The sequence below is a fragment of the Dermochelys coriacea genome, chromosome 17 (genome assembly GCF_009764565.3).
Source record: "Dermochelys coriacea isolate rDerCor1 chromosome 17, rDerCor1.pri.v4, whole genome shotgun sequence".
Classification (NCBI taxonomy): domain Eukaryota; kingdom Metazoa; phylum Chordata; order Testudines; family Dermochelyidae; genus Dermochelys; species Dermochelys coriacea.
The window spans coordinates 432259-452495 of record NC_050084.1 but is presented as its reverse complement, the minus strand read 5'-3'; the positions used below and the strand labels follow the sequence as shown (position 1 = coordinate 452495).

The 20237-nt window shown below is 45.2% G+C and overlaps 1 protein-coding gene across 3 annotated transcripts in view; it reads left to right on the top strand.

Annotated features, from left to right (window-relative positions):
* The first annotated feature begins 319 nt into the window (after positions 1–319).
* SLC43A2 (solute carrier family 43 member 2) overlaps positions 320–20237 on the top strand; it is a 51163-nt gene continuing 31245 nt past the window's right edge. The window contains exons 1-5 of one of the 3 annotated variants that reach the window (XM_038375265.2): positions 320–410; positions 3092–3288; positions 13592–13796; positions 15115–15170; positions 16242–16318. In XM_038375265.2, coding sequence (XP_038231193.1) covers positions 3129–3288; positions 13592–13796; positions 15115–15170; positions 16242–16318 — 498 coding nt within the window. In that variant the 5' untranslated portion in view covers positions 320–410; positions 3092–3128. Of the gene's footprint in view, positions 411–868; positions 1122–3091; positions 3289–13591; positions 13797–15114; positions 15171–16241; positions 16319–20237 lie in introns of those variants that run through there. The other 2 variants (XM_043499178.1, XM_043499177.1) reach the window with 2 other exon arrangements.

Sequence of the window (20237 nt, the reverse complement as noted above, 5' to 3'; positions counted from 1 at the left end):
CTGGGCGATGGGTGCAGCGGGGGCGGTGGGTGCACTGGGGGCGGTGGGTGCACTGGGCGATGGGTGCAGCGGGGGGCGGTGGGTGCACTGGGGGCGGTGGGTGCACTGGGCGATGGGTGCAGTGGGGGCGGTGGGTGCACTGGGACATGGGGGACATGGCGCCCTGGCCCGGGGTCGCTCCCCGAGGCAGCCAGAGCCGCAGCTACCCCTCGCGCTCGTCTTCGCGACCTCAGGGGCGGGGCATCCGCCCCCTTCCATGCCGGGAGGGCGCTGATTGGTCACCGCCTGTTTCCAGCCCCTTCGCCGCCAATCACCATCCGCCGCTGTTTTGTCTGAGGAGCCGAATAAAAAACACCGGGTGGAACCGGCGCGAGCGAGATCCGAGCGCGCGCGCCGGGCAGCCGGGCGGGGTGAGCCGGGACTGGGCGCGATGCTGAGGCTCAGCGGGGGGTGCTGGGGGGAGAGCTGAGGGTTGGGGGCACCGTGAGTGGGGACGGGTGGAGAAGGGGGAGCGGGGGGCGCCGAGGGGGTTGGGGTACCCAGAGTGGGAAGAGGGGGGAGTTGGGGGCACTCTTAGGGGGGAGGGGACAGATGGAAAGGGGGAGCAGAGGGTACTGAGGGGAGAGCTGAGGGTTGGGGGCAGATTTTGGAGCCAGCTGGGGGGGTTCAGTGTCAGAGGCTGGGATCCCCAATGTGATGGTCAGTCCCTGCATATTCGGGAGCTGGCATCCCAGAGCCTGCTCTTCCCTCTCTTTTCAGTGCTGTGGCCGGTTCAGACTGGTTTTGGCTGTTGCAGAGGCGGGGGGCGGGGGGGGGTCTGTGTGGGGTAAGAAGGGTCATGGTAGCTCATGTGGACAGGGCAGGGCTGCACCTTGTGCCAGGTGACATGCCGGCCCTGTGAGTGGGGAAGTGCATGAGGGGGCCGGGGTTCAGGGTTCTGCCCGTCACTGCAGCATTAGGCTCAAGCTTCCTGTTAGTAAATTGGGTCAGACCCTCCATGCTGGGTGTGACCCAGGAGAAAGAGACCTTTTAAGTTTGGACTTGCTCTAGATCCAGTAATCAAGGGAGCCCTGGTGTTCCTGACTTTTCCTCATGGCCTTGTCTCCCTCATCATAATTGAATTGGGCTCTTCTCTGAAAAGTGTGTACAGAAATGGCTCCTTCAAATAGGGCTATGAGTCTCATCTAGAGCAGTGGTTCTCAACTAGAGGTATGTGTACCCCCTGGGGGTATGCAGAGGTCTTCCAGGGGATAGGCCAATTCATCTTCTTTGCCAAGTTTATAACTGGCTCTAGAGCCCTGCAGCAGGACTGGAGTCCAGTGCCATAACATTGGGAGAGGGATAACAATTCAACAAACAATGTGGGAGTGGATATTGCAGGGTGGGACAGGAGCAGGATTTTAAAAATAGCCCTCCTGTTTTGCAAACAACATGAACACCCTGGCCAAAAGCTGCTGCTCTCCAGCTCTTCAGCTCTGAAGGCAGCGCTACTGCCAGCAGCAGCAGCATAGAAATAAGGGTGGCACAATATGCTATTGCCACCCTTAATTCTGTCCTGCTGCTGGTGGTGGCATTGCCTTCAGAGCTGAGCAGCCGGAGAGGTTTTTATGTGAGAGGGAACTTGGGATATGAAAGACAAATCAGACTCCTGAAAGAGGTACAGTAGTCTGAAAATGTTGAGAACCACTGATCTAGCCTGACCAACAAATCTTCCAACAGATATTTGAGGTAGACACCCTGAGCTTAGGAACTGAAATAAATGGTCAATGATTTTGGAGTTCCAAAGTTCTTGAAAACCAAGCCCAGGCTGTCTCAAATAGGGCAGCCAAAATCAGTGTGCTTCTAAAACACCACTTTCACAGTTGCTCTTCAGAGCAGATCTGCACTCCAGTGTAGGGTGAATCCATCATTTGCTCAAGCTTGATGGACTCAAAATGATCAAGAATGGCTGAGACTCAACAGCATAGATAACCAGATTGGCACCCTTGTAGGGCCCATACCTCTCCTGCCTTCAGTGCTGCAGATAAACTGATGTGTTGGATGATTCTCCATTCTGCAAACTGCTGTATTTCTTGTTGGAGCCACCTTAAAAAGGAGGTTTCAGAGTAGCAGCCGTGTTAGTCTGTATTCGCAAAAAGAAAAGGAGTACTTGTGGCACCTTAGAGACTAACACATTTATTTGAGCATAAGCTTTCATGAGCTACAGCATCGGATGCATCCGATGAAGTGAGCTGTAGCTCACGAAAGCTTATGCTCAAATAAATGTGTTAGTCTCTAAGGTGCCACAAGTACTCCTTTTCTTAAAAAGGAGGTCTGCCTTGTCCTCTCTGTCCATCTCTCTACAGGTGGCAGGCACAACACTGGGGTTGCCATAAAAATGGGCTCTGAGCAGGCAGTGGGAGTCTGCTGCTCTCCTGCTATGGTTTCACCCAGGGTGTGCTTTCATACCTGCTGTTCAGCAGGTAGAACGGAAGCGCTGAACACTCCCCTGGAGTGCAATATATGCAGCAGAGGGACCATAATAAGGCCAGGTCCAAGTGCACCTGTGTTCTCTTCCCTTCTGAGCAGCATGCTTGACATTGACTCTGAATTTCATTCTGCAGAGGTTAGTTTTACGCCCCAATGGCTTCTATTTAGTGCAGGGGTAGGCAACCCGCAGCACGCGAGCTGATTTTCAGTGGCACTCACACTGCCCAGGTCCTGGCTACTGGTCCGGGGGGGCTCTTCATTTTAATTTAATTTTAAATGAAGCTTCTTAAACACTTTAAAAACCTTATTTACTTTACATACAACAATAGTTTAGTTATATATTATAGACTTCTAGAAAGAGACCTTCTAAAAACGTTAAAATGTATTACTGGCACGCAAAACTTTAAATTGGAGTGAATAAATGAAGACTCGGCACACCGCTTCTGAAAGGTTGCCGACCCCTGATTTAGTGTGTAGTTTTGCACATCTGTCAGAGAAGATATTTGTATTTGAATTATGTCCCATGTAGCCCCTACCTGCAAGTAGGAGCCAGGAATATCTAATTCTATAAATATTGACACATGGGGATGAACTTAAGAGTCCTGTTTTCAATTTGTTACAGGTTTAGATACTAGAGAAATAAGTCCTCACGTGTTGCAATGGCTCCCACACTTGCTACTGCGCATCGGCGACGCTGGTGGATGGCATGCACAGCTGTTGTAGAGAATCTTCTCTTCTCTGCTGTTCTTCTGGGCTGGGCATCACTGCTCATCATGCTGAAATCTGAAGGATTTTACTCCTACCTATGTCATGAACCAGGTAAGGAAGACATCTGGGGGCTGTTCACATGAATTCAGATGGGTCTTCTGTTCTGGAGATTTGACTGTGATGTATGTCAGGGCTGGAGCATGGCAAAGCAGTTTGCAGTTTGTATGTGCTGGTGTGAAGAGTGCCTACGTGATTAGGGTTGATGCACTGATCAGACTTGGAGGAATGCATTCTCCCTCCCTAGATTCCCTTGGAGACTTGCTGACATAAGATTTGTATGTAACATCCTTGGTGTGTCCTGTGCTTTGCAGAGGGAGTGAATATTGGGCCTTGTCCTGAGGATCTTACAGTCTAGGCAGACACGAGACTCCTAAGCCTTCCTGTACTGTCTTTCCTCTACCTTGCCTCTCTAACTGAGGTCTTGCTGACCTTTCAAAGAGAAGGTTCTGGTATGCTGTTGATTAGAGTTTATGGAAAGAGGTGGGTGTGGGGAAAGTGTGACAAAACAGGGAAGATGCTCTAGCTATGTGGGAGAAGCTCAGGGCTGCTCGTGATAGGAGACAAAAGGGGATGGAGGAAAGCGGAACCAGTGGGGTGTAGCACATGAGCAGGAAAGTCTGGGGAAAAGTCATCAGGCCCACCTTTAATGCCACCCTCTCCTGCCCGCACAGCCAGGCTTTGGCCAAATCCTTCTACTTCTCCCTCCACAACGTTTCTGAGATCTGTCTTATTTCTTCTTGTCCAGCTAGTAGGAATGTTCATCCAGACCTCCTCCGCCTCTTTCTCCCCCTCCCCCCCAGTTACTATAACCTCTCACCACTGGTCTCCCTGCGTGCATCTACACAGCCCATGACAGTGAGTCTTAGAGCCCCGGTCATTCTAAAAATAGCTATGTAGACATTTTGGCTTGGCTCTTAAGATAACCCCACTCCCTAGGCTTCAGAGCCTGAGCTCCAGCCCGAGCTGTAACCTCTACACAGCTATTTTTAGTGTGTCAGCCCCAGCCCCACAAACTTGAGTCTGTCAACCTGGTCTCTGAGACTTTCCGCTGTGGCTGCCACTCTCTGTGTGGTATCCCAAAATGCTGATGCCACCCCCTACAGTCCATTCAGAATGCTGCTACTGAGGTCATCTTCCTTGCCCATCACTCTGACCATGTTGCGCACACCCATCTTTGATCCTTCTACTGGCTCCTCCTGCTTCACTCCATCAAGTTCATGTCTGTTATCCTCACCTCTGAGTATCTTCACAATTCTGCTCCCTACTACTTCTCTCTTGTCTTGTATCACATCACCTGCTCCTCCAGGTGTGCCAATCTCTGGTGAAGGGAAGTGATGAGCCAAGAATTACACGGTGGCTGCCCCTGTTGTATGGGGAGGATGCTAGCTCAATTATCGCTTGTGATGGAGGGAGATGGGATTGGGAGTGGAGAGGAGAGGTGCCCCTAGACTGAACAAGGAGGGGTGTGTGAGCTGAGGATCAGCAGATGGCCTTCACCATGGAGAGTTGTTCACCTTCTGAGAAACTTGACAAGATCTTGGGCTGAAAGAGAAATGGGTGAAGGAGGTGGCACAAGTTTGAGGAGCAGCAGTGCTGTGATGGGGGTTTTAGATGTATGGAGCCAGTCAGGGAGGGGAGGAAACTGGTTGATGAGGCAAATGGCAGAACTGAAAAAGCAAAGAACAAACTTTTAATGCAGCAAGTTGAGCAGCATCCCTGGAGTTTCTCCAGAGGTGATTGGTCAAGCATGAATCAGGGAAGCGGATTGGGGCTGAGAGCAGCAGAGAAGTCTGAGCTGATTGACTGGTGGTTGTGGAAGGAATATGGTCTAGGGGGAGTGAACAAAACTTAGGGAAGAGGTGACTATGAGAGTGGATGGCTGAAGGACCCTCCTGTCCTAAACTAACAACATACAGCAATGTTACACCCTAAACATCTGCCTCTTTCACCCTAGCTTGGCTGCACTACAATGCTGGCTAAAGTTTCATTTCATGTACTATATACATGATGATTGTAGAATGCTGCAAGATGTCCTAGTCTTAAAGTTTTGTATGTTGCATTTTTCCTGCCTTCTAGTCTAAAACTTATAACCAATAATAACCTCTAACTGTGCAGATAAAGAGAACAAAGGTAGTAAAATACCATCCTTCATGACAATCTGATTACCTGTGGTGGGTGGAAAGGAATTGGCATACACAGTTGGTTAGGTTCATTAAGGGTAGCTTGACTGACTTCTTTTGGAGTATCTAGCATTTGTCAGTTCAAGAGGCAGGGTACCGAACTAGCCCATGATCTGATCCATCACATCCGATACTTACACCTTATGGCCCTGACTGAAACAGTTTATCTCCCTCCTTCATGTGCTGTTAGGTGGTTATCACAGTTGTGTGATAGTATAGGACGCTGTGCGAATAAAGCTCTGTTTATTCATGCTTCTCATCCCAGCTGTTGCTTATCTGGGATATTTATGTTCCTACCTCCATTTGTTAGGTGACACCACTAAGGGTGTGTCTACACTAAAATCAGTGACTAAAATTAGCTGACACAGGCCATGGCTGGCCTGTGTCAGCTAGAGTCCTGCAAATCTGAGTCAGCTATGGGGCTGTTTAATTGCATTTAGGCTCAGACTGGAGGGTCCTTCAGCTGACATGGGCCAGCCATGGGTGTTCAGTTGTGGTGTAGACATTAGCTCTTTCATTATTTACATGTTTTCCATGGTACTTCCCTGTGCACAAGGTATAAAGAGTTGATTGCCAATTAGATAGCTGTTCACATTTTTTATCCACCATCAAATTCTTCTAAGCTTCCTGGATTGAGTTAACTATTCTAGAAAATTCCATTTTGTATGATCGTGAAAGACAGCAGGCAGTATTGCAAGTATTCTCTCAGCTGTGTGTTGGTGAGTTGAGGCTCAGCAGATCTACATGGAATAACCTAGTTAACTTCTCAAGAGTTCCACCTCTTTAAACAGAAACATTGGATTTTTATCCTCTCCCCTGCATCAGGCTCCCAAATTAGCCAGGACCCAACTTTATTGTGAGCCCCAAGTAATTATTTTTGATTTTTTGTTGTTGGTTGTTGTTGTTTTTTTCCATATTCTGCCCATCCTGGCCCTCCCACCCCCCTGCAAAATTCTTCCCAACTCAGTGATATTCTAACATACTTTCTGTCCTGACAGTTTTCCATACCATAGAAATTGCCAGACCAGTTTAAAACAATGGTCCACCTAGTCTTGTCTCCAAGAGTGGCCAATGCCAGATGTTTCAGAGGAAGGTGTTAAATCTCCATCGTGGAAAATGATGAGATTTTTCCTCACCTTGTCAGTAGTTAACTCATGCCTCAGTGCATAAACCATATCTTTTATATTACTACTATCTAATATAACTAGTGTTCTCTTTATCTGTATAAATGTCTGCTCCTTTTAGAATTCTGGTAAATTCTTGGCCTCAGTGATATCTTGTGGCAGGGAGTTCCATAGACCAATTATGATCAGTGCTCTTTCTTTCTCCCTCTTTCCACCCTTTTCTATCCTAGGAATTATTTATTCTGATGCCTATAATCACAACTACTAAATGGGGAAAAGATGTATAAGCTCAAAGGCAAGTAGGTTTCCCAAAGATCTCGTTTAGTTTTTGGCCACTTCCAGACTCCCCTATCATTTTCCTTCAGTTTCCCTGTGTGATGGGAACTATGCTACAGTGGTGGATACTGTTATAAGAGCCTCAGTAGATCGGCTTGAGAGAAGTTGGTTGAATTCATCTGCCTAAGCCCATTGATTTAACTGAAGTTAAGTGGTGTAGGTGACCCCTTTTCCCAGCATAACCCAGTAATATTTACAACCAGTAGTCCTTGCCAGGATAGTTAGATATAAATGGGGGAGGGATTTCTAGCTAAAGATTGGCAAGGGAATGAAATTTATAACTTTTAACCTTTGAACATTTGTCATTCAGACTCTGCTGCTCACACGTAACTATTGCTTAGAAAATTTCCTAATTAGCTAAAGATTACTAGCAGGGCTTTCCCTCTCTTCAGCAAAAACTCTGTTCCTTGTGATCCCTTCAGACTAAAGGCAGAGAGATAGACCTTGTCCCCTTTGCAGCCCTGTTTCTTGAGATTTCAACATCAGTCCTGAAAGGGGCTGTAATTCAGAAAAAGACTGGCGTTTTTCATAGCAGAAATCCTTCCAGGCATGATATGGATCTCCATCCAGATGCTCTGCCGAGGGGGAGACTAGGGATTCCTTCGTAGCCTTGTTTAAAAAAGGAAAATGGGTAGGAATTCCTGAAAAAGTAAGAGAATCAAAGTAACAAACTATTTAGGCCAGGTCTACATTATAAACTTGCATCAGTATAACTGTCACTCAGGGCTGTGAAAAATCCACACCCCTGAGCAACACAGTTATACCAGACCAGTATAGACAGCGCTATGTCGACAGGAGGGCTTCTCCCATTGACATAGCTACCCCCTCTTGTGGAGGTGGATTAACTATGCCGATGGGAGAAACTCTCCTGTCGGAGTAGTAGCATCTTCACTGAAGCACTACAGTGATGCAGCTGTGCTGCTGCAGCATTTTAAGTGTAGAACTGCCTTAGGAAAGAGTGAGTTCTGGGATGAGGTTAGTGAGTTCTGGGATGAGGTTGGTGAGTGGAGGACTCCAGATCTAGGCTAGATGCCATCATTGGGCACTTTCTAGGAGGTGTATTTGGACTAAACTGGCTAGGAATCTAATAATGACACTTTGCTCCCCTTTTAATTTTACTATTAATTGCCCTTCAAAACTATTTGAACTTGCACTTTTTCCATTGAGTGACTGCTGATTCTGCACACTTTATCTGGATGTGCAGCCTTTATTGGCAATTACTGGGGACTCTGATGCCTGATGTGTTCAGGGCCATAAGTTGCTGCATTTTTTTTTTTCTGATATGAGTTGGGAGGCTGATGATCAAGGTCTTTTCAAGGTATATTATAAAGTCCTTGAAGTTGGCAATCTGCTCACAAGGAGCAGAGATAGAGCTAGTTAGACAAAGGTTTCAGAGTAGCAGCCGTGTTAGTCTGTATTTGCAAAAAGAAAAGGAGTACTTGTGGCACCTTAAAGACTAACAAATTTATTAGAGCATAAGCTTTCGTGAGCTACAGCTCACTTCATCGGATGCATTTGGTGGAACCGACAAAGCGTTGCTGAGATAGGTTTCCAGGATACCAAAAAGGTGATTTAAAAAGTAGTAATTGAATTACAGCTTGATGGGTCTGTAATGCAAAAAAGTAGAAGGAAAATGTTGCCTGTTAACTCACATTTGGAATTTAGCACTAAACTAAAGCTGTGGAGCCTGTGAGAGTGAGGGTGTGTCTACGCTGCACAGGAAAACCTGCGGCTGGCCTGTGACAGCTGAGTTGAACTCCAGCTGCAGGGTTCTTTTATTGCTGTGTAGGCTTCTAGGCTCGGGCTGGAGCTTTGGCTGTGGGACCTGCAAGATGGGAGGGTGCCAGAGCTCAGGCTTCAGCCGGAGCTTGGATGTCTACACAACAATGAAACAGCCCCACAGTCCAACCCCCATGAGCCAGCACAGGTCAGCCTCAGGTCTCTAGTTGCTGTGTACACATACCACAGTCTGCAGCCATGAGTGGCTCTTACAAATCAAGCAGTTTGAAGTGACCTATTTGTGGAAAGGCCAGACATGTGACTCTGCGATTATTAATCGAATAAACATGGTAAATGTTTGATTTGTGTGGCAATGTTCTGTTTTTATTGAATTGCAAAGCACTTGTTATTGAAATCACAATGCTGTGGAGAAGGTGTTGGTACCATGTAACTGTCTCAGCAACACAAGATCATACTTTAAAATTAACATTGAAAATCTGAATGTCCAGGCGGAGGGAAATAATGATATAGGTAGACAGAGTGCATGTTATGGGTTGGAACACAAACTAAATTTAGGGTTTCAGAGTAGCAGCCATGTTAGTCTGTATCTGCAAAAAGAAAAGGAAATAACTAACAAATAACTAACAAATTTATTTGAGCATAAGCTTTTGTGAGCTACAGCTCACTTCATCGGATGCAGTCCACTGAATGCATCCGATGAAGTGAAGCTTATGCTCAAATAAATTTGTTCGTCTCTAAGGTGCCACAAGTCCTCCTTTTTTTTTTTCTTTTTTTCTTTTTGTAAATTTAGGGTGTAAAGCATAAAGTACAAAAAAAATAAGCCAAATTCTTATGGACATAGGAAACCTGTGTATTGCAAGTCAGTTGTTCACCTATACACAGCCCCTTCACTCTAGTTTTCTGTATGCATTGTCTGAGAAATCAAAGAAAATATGGGAAGCAAAAACAGAAATGAGACAGTTGGGCACCTGACATGTTTTTTATAAGTATGTGTTGCAAAAGAAATCTCAGATTAGAAAGTCTACATGTGTTGGAACCCTCCATCTCCCAGCTGTTGTCTTTCTCCCCCTCCCTCTCCCCCCCATGGATTCTAGACTAGGTTGCTTAAATCTTTCCTGACCCAAAAGATTTGAGATGGCAGCTACCATTGTTAGGAGGGCCAAGTTCATCCCTGGTGTGACTGTTTGTTTGCTTAGGGTGCATAGAGAAGTCAGCAAAGGGGAGTTACTGAACAACCTTCTTATGGAATACTTAACTTTTGGTCTAGGGAACTATGTGCTATTTTTTTTTTTCCCAGTGGGGAGGGGAATGCAGGTCCCGAAATGACCAAATTCTGATGGACACTGCAGGGCTTTTGTTGCACCTGAGTTCCCTCATCTTTGAAGAGTTTAAATAATTTGAGATGGTTCTTAGGCTGGGAGGTTGCTAACTGTTGTTCTGCAGCTGGTATAGGAGGTTCTGTAAATGGAATAACTGTTGGTTGCAATGAGTCATCTTATTACTGCTGATACTAGCTAGTTGTTTCTGTTAATAAGGATCTGAAACTGCTCTAGTGGGTAACAGAGTTCAGGCTACATCTCTGTTCTGATTTACTCAAATTGTAGCTTCCTGAACTTCATGCTCAGGAACACCCTAAAATGTTTGGTACAAATGGGTACTGGCTGAAGAGTTCAGAAAGGATGGTGCTGTCAGACTCTCTGTAGAGTCTCACAAGAGATCGAGACTAGCGCTGTGATAGTGCCACACAATGGTCCACATAAGGATGTGAGCTGTGTACGAGTGAGAATTGGAATATTTGCTGTAGCCAGGTACCTAAAAGTAGATATCCAGTTTCTATTCAGGGTAATCTCATCCTACCTCCTTGTCATGTGATGGTGCTAATTCCTATCTGTTGATTACAGGTTTCAGAGTAGCAGCCGTTGTGTTAGTCTGTATTCGCAAAAAGAAAAGGAGTACTTGTGGCACCTTAGAGACTAACAAATTTATTAGAGCATAAGCTTTCGTGAGCTACAGCTCACTTCATCGGATGCATTTGGTGGAAAAAACAGAGGAGAGATTTATATACACACACACAGAGAACATTGATAGTGTGAGAGTTCTCAGGGGTACAGTGCATCATTATTCAATTCAATTATTCAATTTACTCTCCCAAATGGAACAGCTTCAGACTGATCTTCTGACATGCATATCCTGTATACACTGGTCTATTTTTTGTGTAGAAACCATTGAAAGGGTCAGGGAATAACAAAACAAAATGCAGAGCCCCTAGTTAAACTTTGATTTTACTTCGTTGTGTTTTCTTTCATTGCTCTGGGCAATTCCTGTTTTTCTGCAATAAGGTGGTGTCTTAGTTTCTACCTGGTACCTTCAGCTGGGTCTTCCTCTGAGGCAGACAGAAAACCAGATGATTTACAGAGGCACAAATTGAAGTGCAGCACCCCTGCTCCCAAACATATCTGGCTGAGTGACCTGCACAGAGTCTGTTTAATCTCAGTGGAAATCTGGCCACTGTTCCCAAGACTGTGCCCCACATTGCTGCCCTCTTTGTGTCTGCCCTTCATGCTTGTGTGTCCCTCTCATTGGAGTGCATGATGAGTATCTGTGTTGTAAGGATAAACGCTAATAACATTAATGATGGTTCATTCATTGTTGTTAAGTATTGCCTGTTCTGTTTTCTTTTTCTCCTGAGGAGAGCTCCCAGACCATTTGACACGCATAATCAAAAGTTATAAGGTCACTGCATTGCCTGTGTTTCTCCCACCCTCCCTCCTAGCCCAAAACTAAGTGCTGCAGCTATCTTAATAGAGTGCTGACACAGGGAATTCATTTCTGTTTTGTCTAATTCTTGTTTGTCTGAGTTTAACCTTTCACCCACATCTGTTTCCTATGACCTTATCTCTGCAGATAGCCCAAAGCATTGAGGCTCTGGGTGAAGTGACCCCTTTGTATCCCTTGCCTCCCTCACAGGAGTGTTGTAAAGCTTACAGTTTTATAAAGTACTGTGAGATGCAGGAGATGGGAGTCTGGTAGGGCTTGGAGCCGGTCTGCAGTATTTGCACTGAATGTGAAATTCTTTTGTGAAGAACACCTCAAATGAGGGGGTGATTTCTCTGCGCCAGCTGTGGTGAGATTGCTGCTGGGGCACTGTGATTCTGTCTCCATTCTGCACTTGTAGAATGGATGCTGATAGGGCCAAAAACAAAAAATGGGTCACATGGACAAAGGAACTGGACGTGAAGACATGGAAAACAGGCAACAGAGAGGGGACAGGATAAAGGTTTATAAATATTGGTGTGAATAACAAAGAGGAAGAATAGGTCAAAACTTGTTGTTCTTTGACAGGGGAAGCCTGAGACCCCATTAGTGAAAGTGCTAATGAGAGAACCTAGATGAAATAAGGTAGAGACACTCCAATACTTCTGTGGGGGGTCTGTGGAGCACCTGTGCTTGTATATTAGGTATGTGCATGTAGAAGGCACCTTCCCAGTCACCAAATATCTGTAGGTATTTGAAACCTAGAGGGTAGAGCAGAGTTTATTTCTAGTTGATACAAAGCTGGGAGTAATCAGTTTGGCAGATGGAACTAAAACCATAGCACAACCTTGTGGAACTAGTTTGAACTCAATAACTAAAATCTGCAAAGGTATAGAGGGTCTGATAAGAGGGAAATATCCTAAAGCCTAACTTGCAGGGTGGCTGGGCAGTGGGACCACTAGGATTACAGAGCATGATGGAAGGCATAGATTTGGTAATGCTGTACCAAAAGGCAAATGTCATATTCAGCAGTCTCTCACACAAGATGATTCCTTTTTTCTTGGCGGATTAGATCTCACTAAGGAATGAGTTCAAGTTTGGGCACCATTCTCGTGTATATATATATTTGTGCATTTAAAAAAACATTCTAAACTTCGAATGTTAAACGTTGTCAGCTTTGGCAATATTTACTATCATAAGGCAGTTTCAGTTATTAAATAAAACAGAAAAGTTCTATGTGACATTGATTTTCTGCAGCTGGGGAAAGACCAAGTCCCTTGTCATGCTAACAAAGCCTATTTGACTTGAAAATTGATCCTGCCAGAAAATAGAAATATGTAGGAGTGCATCAGCAATTTATATTAATGAAAATATCATGCAGCATGCTTTCTTTTTAGAACTTTAAAACCTTTCTGGGATTTTGTTGCAAGAGAATGAAAGAGGCAGCGAAACCACTCATGTAAACAGAGATGGGCTTATGTTGAACTCCTTTTCAAACTGCCCTGATTCCATAGTTGCCATTTTGTGTAAGATAAATAACAAACTTCATTCTATAGGGGAGTTCGCGGCTGGCGTTCTTCACCTGAAGGCAAGGGGGGGGAGTGAGAGAGAAAAACGATCAATGTTTTGTACAATACAATTTGAGAGTTAAGAGAATTGAAAATTTTAAGTCTGGGGAAAGGAGAACTGTCTACAGGTATATAGAGAACCCAGATGAACCATCCTTCCCTGCCATCCAGGGAGCTTGGAAGGTTCATAACTAGAAGAACAATTGGGGCAATGGAATAATTGGTCTGGGAGGCTATTGAATCACCCTCTTGGAGAGTCGGGCCGAAAACTAGGGATTCATCTATTAAGACTGGCTGTTCTTAAACTACTCCTATCACAGTGCAGGGAGTTGAGGTGACATTGCTCATCTGAATATCGGGCTTTCAAATGATTGTTCTAGACTAAGGGCTTGTCTACCCAGTGACTAGAACAGAAATAATTGTATGGGTTATAATTCAGACCTCTGGTAATTTTGGTGAAAATCTGTGTGCATACCTTTATTCTGGATTAAAATTGGTAAATTGACTGTGTATCTAGGCAATTGCGATCTGTGACTTTTGTTGCAACAGCCTATGTGCAGGGCTGTTCTACTTGCCCCTCTTTTTGTAACTGGGTTTAGTGCTCTGTCTTCCTCGCTACACTATAACAATGTTTCTCTTTTATCCCATCTAGATAATTTTACCACCCTCTCTGAAGATGGAAACAGGACAGAGCAGGAAGCTGTGATTCGGATCAATGGGTGGCTCATCTGCCAGGAGCAGGATGAAATGCTGAACCTGGCTTTTACTGTTGGATCCTTCTTGCTGAGTGCAATCACTTTGCCTCTTGGGATTGTCATGGACAAATATGGCCCTCGCAAACTGCGTCTGCTTGGCAGGTTGGTGTCATGAAGCCTACCAACTGTTTCAAAACTAGAAGTTAATTTTGAGCCAGAGGTTATGCTTAGTCCACAGTTCAGTGGTTTCTGGCAAGCCGCTCATTCTACTCAGGTTCTTGTACCATGCCTATCACCAGGGGATCTCATATCCATGGTATCTGACCACTATTGTTGTCTTTGTAAAATGGACATCAGGAAAATAGAACCTGTCTGCTGTTGGACTGGACTGGAAATCTCCCAGAGGTCCTAGCCATGTACAGGATAGGGCTGAGGCTGACAGTTGAACTCATTTAGCATGTTGAATCTCCCTGTAAGGAGAAGGGGAGGGGACTTACATCTGTGTTCCTACAGTCTCTGACTTCTGAATTCCCTGGGAAACGAGGTCTTGGGGGGGAGAGAAGAACTCTTCCACTGTGTCAGTAGGGGTGGGAGTCAAGCTGATACTAAGTCAATGCCCCAGCATGGTGCTAGAGTCAGTACTGCTGAAGGTGCTATATCACACAAGAAAACAAGGTCTGTCTTGCTTGTGGTTACTAAATTATCCCATCCCACTTGACTTGCAAGAACTGGATTTTACCCCATTTGGTCCAGAGTTAATTGCATATTGCCTGTCTAAAGCTTCCCTTGTGCTTTCAAGTGGCAAAGGAACAATATGCATCACTTCCTGTCTCAAATGATCATGTGGAGCTGGTATTAACAGTTGCTGTGACAGAATGCAGGGGAGAAGTTCTTTCTTGGGTAACTGGGTTCCAGACAGTTAGAATATTTACAGACCTAGACAATGTGAATTGTAGCTGGAACTGAGCCAGTACCTTGTGCAAAGCACTGAGGGCAGCTATTTGTGCTCATTGACCTGCGTCACTTGGGAGGTGGGCAGATGAAGGCTCTGAATGCTCTTCATACAAACTGCTGCTTTACAGTAAACCAACCTGGAGGGGACTGAAGTCTGGATAGATGTGAGTAGGGCCATGTCATGGGGAAAGGTGGTTGCAGTCTCCTTTGGTGATGTTTGGGAAGACCCTATGGGACACTGACACTGCCTGAAAATTCAGAACCTGTTAGGACCTCAAGTTTGCGTTACTGCATTGGGAAAGGTTGACCCTTCAATACCCATAGAAGGTGCACGAACAACTTTCACCCATTACTCTAGATTTTTGTCTCCAAACCATCCACAACCCTTTCATCTTATCCAGATTCTGCTTCAGCCAATTAACTCTCAAAGTCTCAGCCTTAGCCAGGCACTGAGACAGCAGAGACAGTGTAACTTATCTATAATAGGCTTTCTTACATGTGGTTAAAGGCTTCAATTCTGTTTCAGTGCCTGCTTTGCTGTGTCCTGTGTGATGATTGCATATGGAGCTAGTAACCCAAATTGTAAGTACGGAGCTCTGTGGACTCTATTGAAAGGGTCTTGGGGTTGTTACACTTCTGAAAGATTCAGCTAGTAACTGGGGGCTGTAGTGTGCAGAGAATACTAAAATAAGGGCACATACTCTGATTATAGTGTCCAAAGAACAAACTTTGCTTATTGCCTAGTGGGAGGGTGCAGTGTCTCAAAGGCAGGCCCAGCTCCTCGTGTAAGCACTGATGGGAATGCAGCCAGAGTCCCATACCCCAAGAACCCTGTGAGCAAAAAGTGTGTAAAAAACAAAACAAACAAAAAACAAAACAAAACCAAAACAAAACAAAAAAACAACCCAAAACTTGCTAGTGTTCTTACCCGCCTGCTTTGTATCACGTATAAAGTATAATAACCTTGCACTGCAGACCAGGCCTGCCATTGACAAGTGAGATACAGAGCCCCATGGTGTGTTGAGGGGGCATTAAGCTTGGCCTCCAGAGGGAAGATTCTGGGGTGTGCTGCTTAGCAGTATCAAAGGTGGCTCTGAGGCAGCTGTGTTTTTCCCAGCTTTGCTCTTTTCCCGGGGTAAGATGCCTCAGCAGTGGTGAGCTCACAGTGAGTTTAAGAAAAAACGTTGAAAGGTTCCTCCAGAATTTAGAGATGGGCAGTAACCAATGCTGAATGTTCAAGGCTTCCCCAGCCCCAGGATAAATATAGTCATATCCTCTAGCTGAGATAGTCCCTGGAGCCCAGTTCTAAAAAGTAAAATTTTCCTTTTGAGACCAATGCTGACCAGTGAGACAGTTCAGCAGGGGGTGGAGAAGAGACCTTGGGCTCCCACACATCCCAGAGAAAAACTAGTGTCCACAGCTCTGCAAACTGATGCTCACACTGCATTCTGATTCTCCTAGTACCTGAAGTTCTTTCCCTGTGACCTTGGCTTAGAATGAACAGTGTGCATCTAGAATGAGCCAGTTTGGATGGAACCTTTCACTCTGTGCAGGACGTTGGCTCAGTCCTTGCCAAAATTCTACTTGTTGGAACCAGGATTTTGGGGACACAGTGATTCCATCCAGTAAATGCTCTTGTTTTTTCCACTGCAGCACTGTCGGTGCTGATCTTCATCTCACTGGCTCTGAATGGCTTTGGTGGAATGTGCATGACCTTTACCTCACTTACGGTAAGTGAAGAGAGTTATTATGTGAGCAATTGTGAATCTGCCCTCCCTTCATTTATCCTTTGGCTTCCACCCCACAGCTCTTTACAAGGCCCCACCTATAGGGAATAGGGAGATATTATTTTCTCATTATCTAGCTCCATGGTTCTCAAACTTTTGTATCAGTGACCGCTTTTACACACAAAGCCTCTGAGTGTGTGTGTGGGGGCCCCCCTTATAAATTAAAAACACATTTAACAACTATTATAAATGCTGGAGGCAAAATGGGGCTTGGGGGTGGAGGGTGACCGCTCATGACCCCCATGTAATAACCTTGTGACCCCCAGTTTGAGAACCGCTGATCTAGCTGGTGAACTGAACTGGCAGGAAGGTGCCAAGTGGATCCTTCATCGTTTGCCGAGTTGAATAGATTCATGCTCACCTGTATTTTTATATGAATGGGGTAGTTGGCCTATGACTCTTCTATTTGAAAAGCTTGCTATTGGATGGTTAGCCCAGGGCTCAGCTGTCCCTTACCAGTGGGGATAGTTGGTGAGAGGGAAGAGAAGGCTCTTTTCTGTCTTTTGAGCCAGATTCTGTATTCACTTACACATGTGCAATGCAGCTGACTGAAGCGGGGCCCACATGTAATGCATTGCATTTAGCTCTAGCTTACTCGTAGGAGAAGGTGGGGGGCATAAGGCTCTTGAAAGTTGAAGGATGTAATGAAATCTTGGGCAGGAAGGCGGGGAAGTACTGTTCTTTTGTAAATGGCAGATACTATTGTTTGTAGTGCTGCTTTGACCAGCAACAAAGCAATTAACAGCATAGGAAGTTGTTCTGAGGTGGGGGACAAGTACTAGTACAAACCAGTTCCTTTTGAGTGTGGCTGTGTGATTTTTCCTTCCCCCGCCCCCCACAGGGAAGGAGAGTTCCTTGGCACAATGGGCTTTGCCCTTTTATATGGATGAGAATTACTCCAAGGTGCTGACAGACTTTTTCTTGGAAGTGCTGAGCTGTTGAAATATGCCCAGCCCAGCTCCATCTGTGCAGCATACTTATGTCTGTTTACTCAGTCCATTGACTGGAGCACAAACATTAGCCAGTGGCTAAGTCTGCTGCCTCTCTGCATTTTGGGGCTCTTGTTGCTTAGAGATGGGAGCAGAGGCAGCAACCAATTTGAGAATGAATTTTTCACCTCATTAGTCTTACCCTTGTTAGTGTGGCTGGAACTAGGTGTTCTGAGCTGAAAATCTCTCAGAAAATTGCTTGGGAAGCAGTTATATTACCTGTTTTGATCAAAAATGTCTCAAAGGTTTGGACCCAGCTCACTTTCACCTTGTTTTTAAATTTCTCTCCAACCTATGGGTTACACACAGACTGAGTTCCTGTGAATTGTCATGGGCAGAGGCTGGGTTTAGAGGCTGTTGTATGTATTGTAATGTCAGAATTGTGGAATCTAACTGCTTTAGATAGCAAGTAAAGTCATAGTCCAAAAGTTTCAAAAATGTGTATAAAGCCTGGCTTCTAAATTCATATGAAACACACACTTCTGAAAACCCTGTTTGTAATCCTGGACCCAAAGAGTGTACAGGGTAAATGGAGTATGACACAGGCAGAACATAAGGAGACAAACACCAGAAAGGAGGGGCCCATGAATAAGCCTGTGGGGCTGGTAAGGTGACTCATATCATGTTAGTGTCAAGGGTGGTGGTTTGGTAACTTTGTGTTTATCTGGGTCGCTATTGGAGAGATTGTAGGATCTGAAGGAGGACATGAAGGTTGCATACTATATGGGAGAGGCTGTGTGTGGAGAAGGCAAAGCCTTCGTATGCAGGCATCCTTAACTGTCTCTTTAGTGAGCTGTAGCTCACGAAAGCTTATGCTCAAATAAATTTGTTAGTCTCTAAGGTGCCACAAGTACTCCTTTTCTTTTTGCGAATACAGACTAACACAGCTGCTACTCTTAAACCTGTCATTTTGAATGACAGTTTATCTCAGCAGGAGCCCCATCTTGTGGCCAGAGACCCAGCATTTCAAAACTTGTCTCTAACTTTGGATCTGTGTCTTTATGCCCCCAAATTTCCATGCATAGATCGGGAAGTTAGACATCAGGCTGATTTGCCTGTATAAATTCCCTTTGGGGCGTATAATACCTATGCATATAAATGTGGGAACTAGTGTGAGGGCCCTTTCCAGCTGTGACCCATGAGCTGTATGTAGAAAGGTGTGAGAAGGGGGGGAAAAATCAGAGCATGAATACTGTGCATATAGGTATTGCAATTACCAGGGGATGCCTCCTGCTCTGTGGCAGTGTGGATGTTACATACACAGTGTGATACTCTACATAATGAGAAGGGAATTTAGAGGTGAGCTGGAAACAATGAGACTGAGATGAGCTTTCGGTAAGTAGATCTGAAGAGCTTGACATTCATTGCCCAAAGTCCAGATGCTTCTGCACTAATGTCTCCAGTCCTAATGAGTTTAATGTGGTGTGAGGAGCCCATTCTGGCTGGTACAGGAACTAACTGGTGAGTGCGTAGATGTTTGTGTATGCAAGTCCTGAGAAAAAACAAAGTGACTTCACCACCCCTCCAACTGCAATGACCTATAGTGCTGCTTAGGTTGGGAGTGCAAATCCTAGGGGCCTCGCCTTCTGCTGCAAGAGCTAATTCTGTGCAACCATAGTTCTAATGAAGGTTGCTACTTCACATATATATGTGTGTGTGTGTTTGTTTTTAAAGGCAGGGGATGGAAACTTGTCTGAATAAAAATTCATCTTGCCTAACTGCTCAAAGGAGTGGATCCTTTGTAGCTGATAGTGATGAGGTTTCCAACCCTTACAAGATGGGTTACAGGTATTGAGCTATGAGTTGCTTGTTTCCTGGGATATGGCTCCACCCTTATCAACTCCAGCCAGTGGGTGGAACCCCACCTGGGTGCATAAAGATACTATCTGGCCTCAAATGTATATGGGTCAGGCCATTCTTGCTGCCCTTTGTCCTGGAGAAGTGTGAGTTGGTCCTGTCAGCCGTGGTAGAGGGTGAAGTCTGCCCATGATGCTTGAGGAAGGATGGTGCATATGAACAGCTGTGTCAGGGCAAAGGGGGATAAGATGTGGGACGCTGTGTATGAAATTTGCCTCCTAATTCTGAAACCTTCTCTGTAACAAATCCTTGGGATATAATAAAAAATAAATGGCAGGCTGTATAGTGTCTTTGATGAGCTGATGTCTGAGCCTGCTCAGTCTGTGTTTCCTGGATGTCCTGAGCTGCAGGGCTGACAGATTGGGGAGGAGAGTGGAAGGGCAACAATGGCTGGTGATGGTGTTCCCAGTTCTGGGAAGCTGGTCAGACAGACTCTGCCTGTTACAGCGCAATGCAGAGATCTCTAGGGAGTGACTTGGACTTAGCCATTGTAAGCAGGCATTTGTAAATGGACACGGAGCAATCCGTGCTGGTGGCTGCCTGCAACGCAGGAATCTAAGAGCACAGGGAGCTCAAGCCAAACTACTCTGCACAGGGAGATAAACATATGTGATAAATTACCACAGAGGGCCTTTTATAGATTGTAGCAGGGAGCATCAAGAAGAAAAACAGCTGTATTTTAAAATGAGAATAGGATAGAAAACAAGCTTATGTCCTTTGCTGCTGTTCTGTAATGGGGAAGGGCAGCCTTGTGAGTGTCTTTATTACTAAGCAGTATTCGGAATATCAAGTTGTGTGTTTTTTTTGTTTGTTTGTTTGTTTTTGTTTGTTTTCTGGAGAAGGGGAACTGGAACTTCCCCTGGCCTTGATGGAATGATACTTTCATAGTGAACATTTCTCTAGGGCTTAGAAGGAGTTCAAATTAAATAGCTATTAACAGAAAACCAAGTTTAGACATTGACTAAAAATGCCTCTCCCAGATGCTCAATTTCAGTCTCTTGGAATTTCCCACAAAT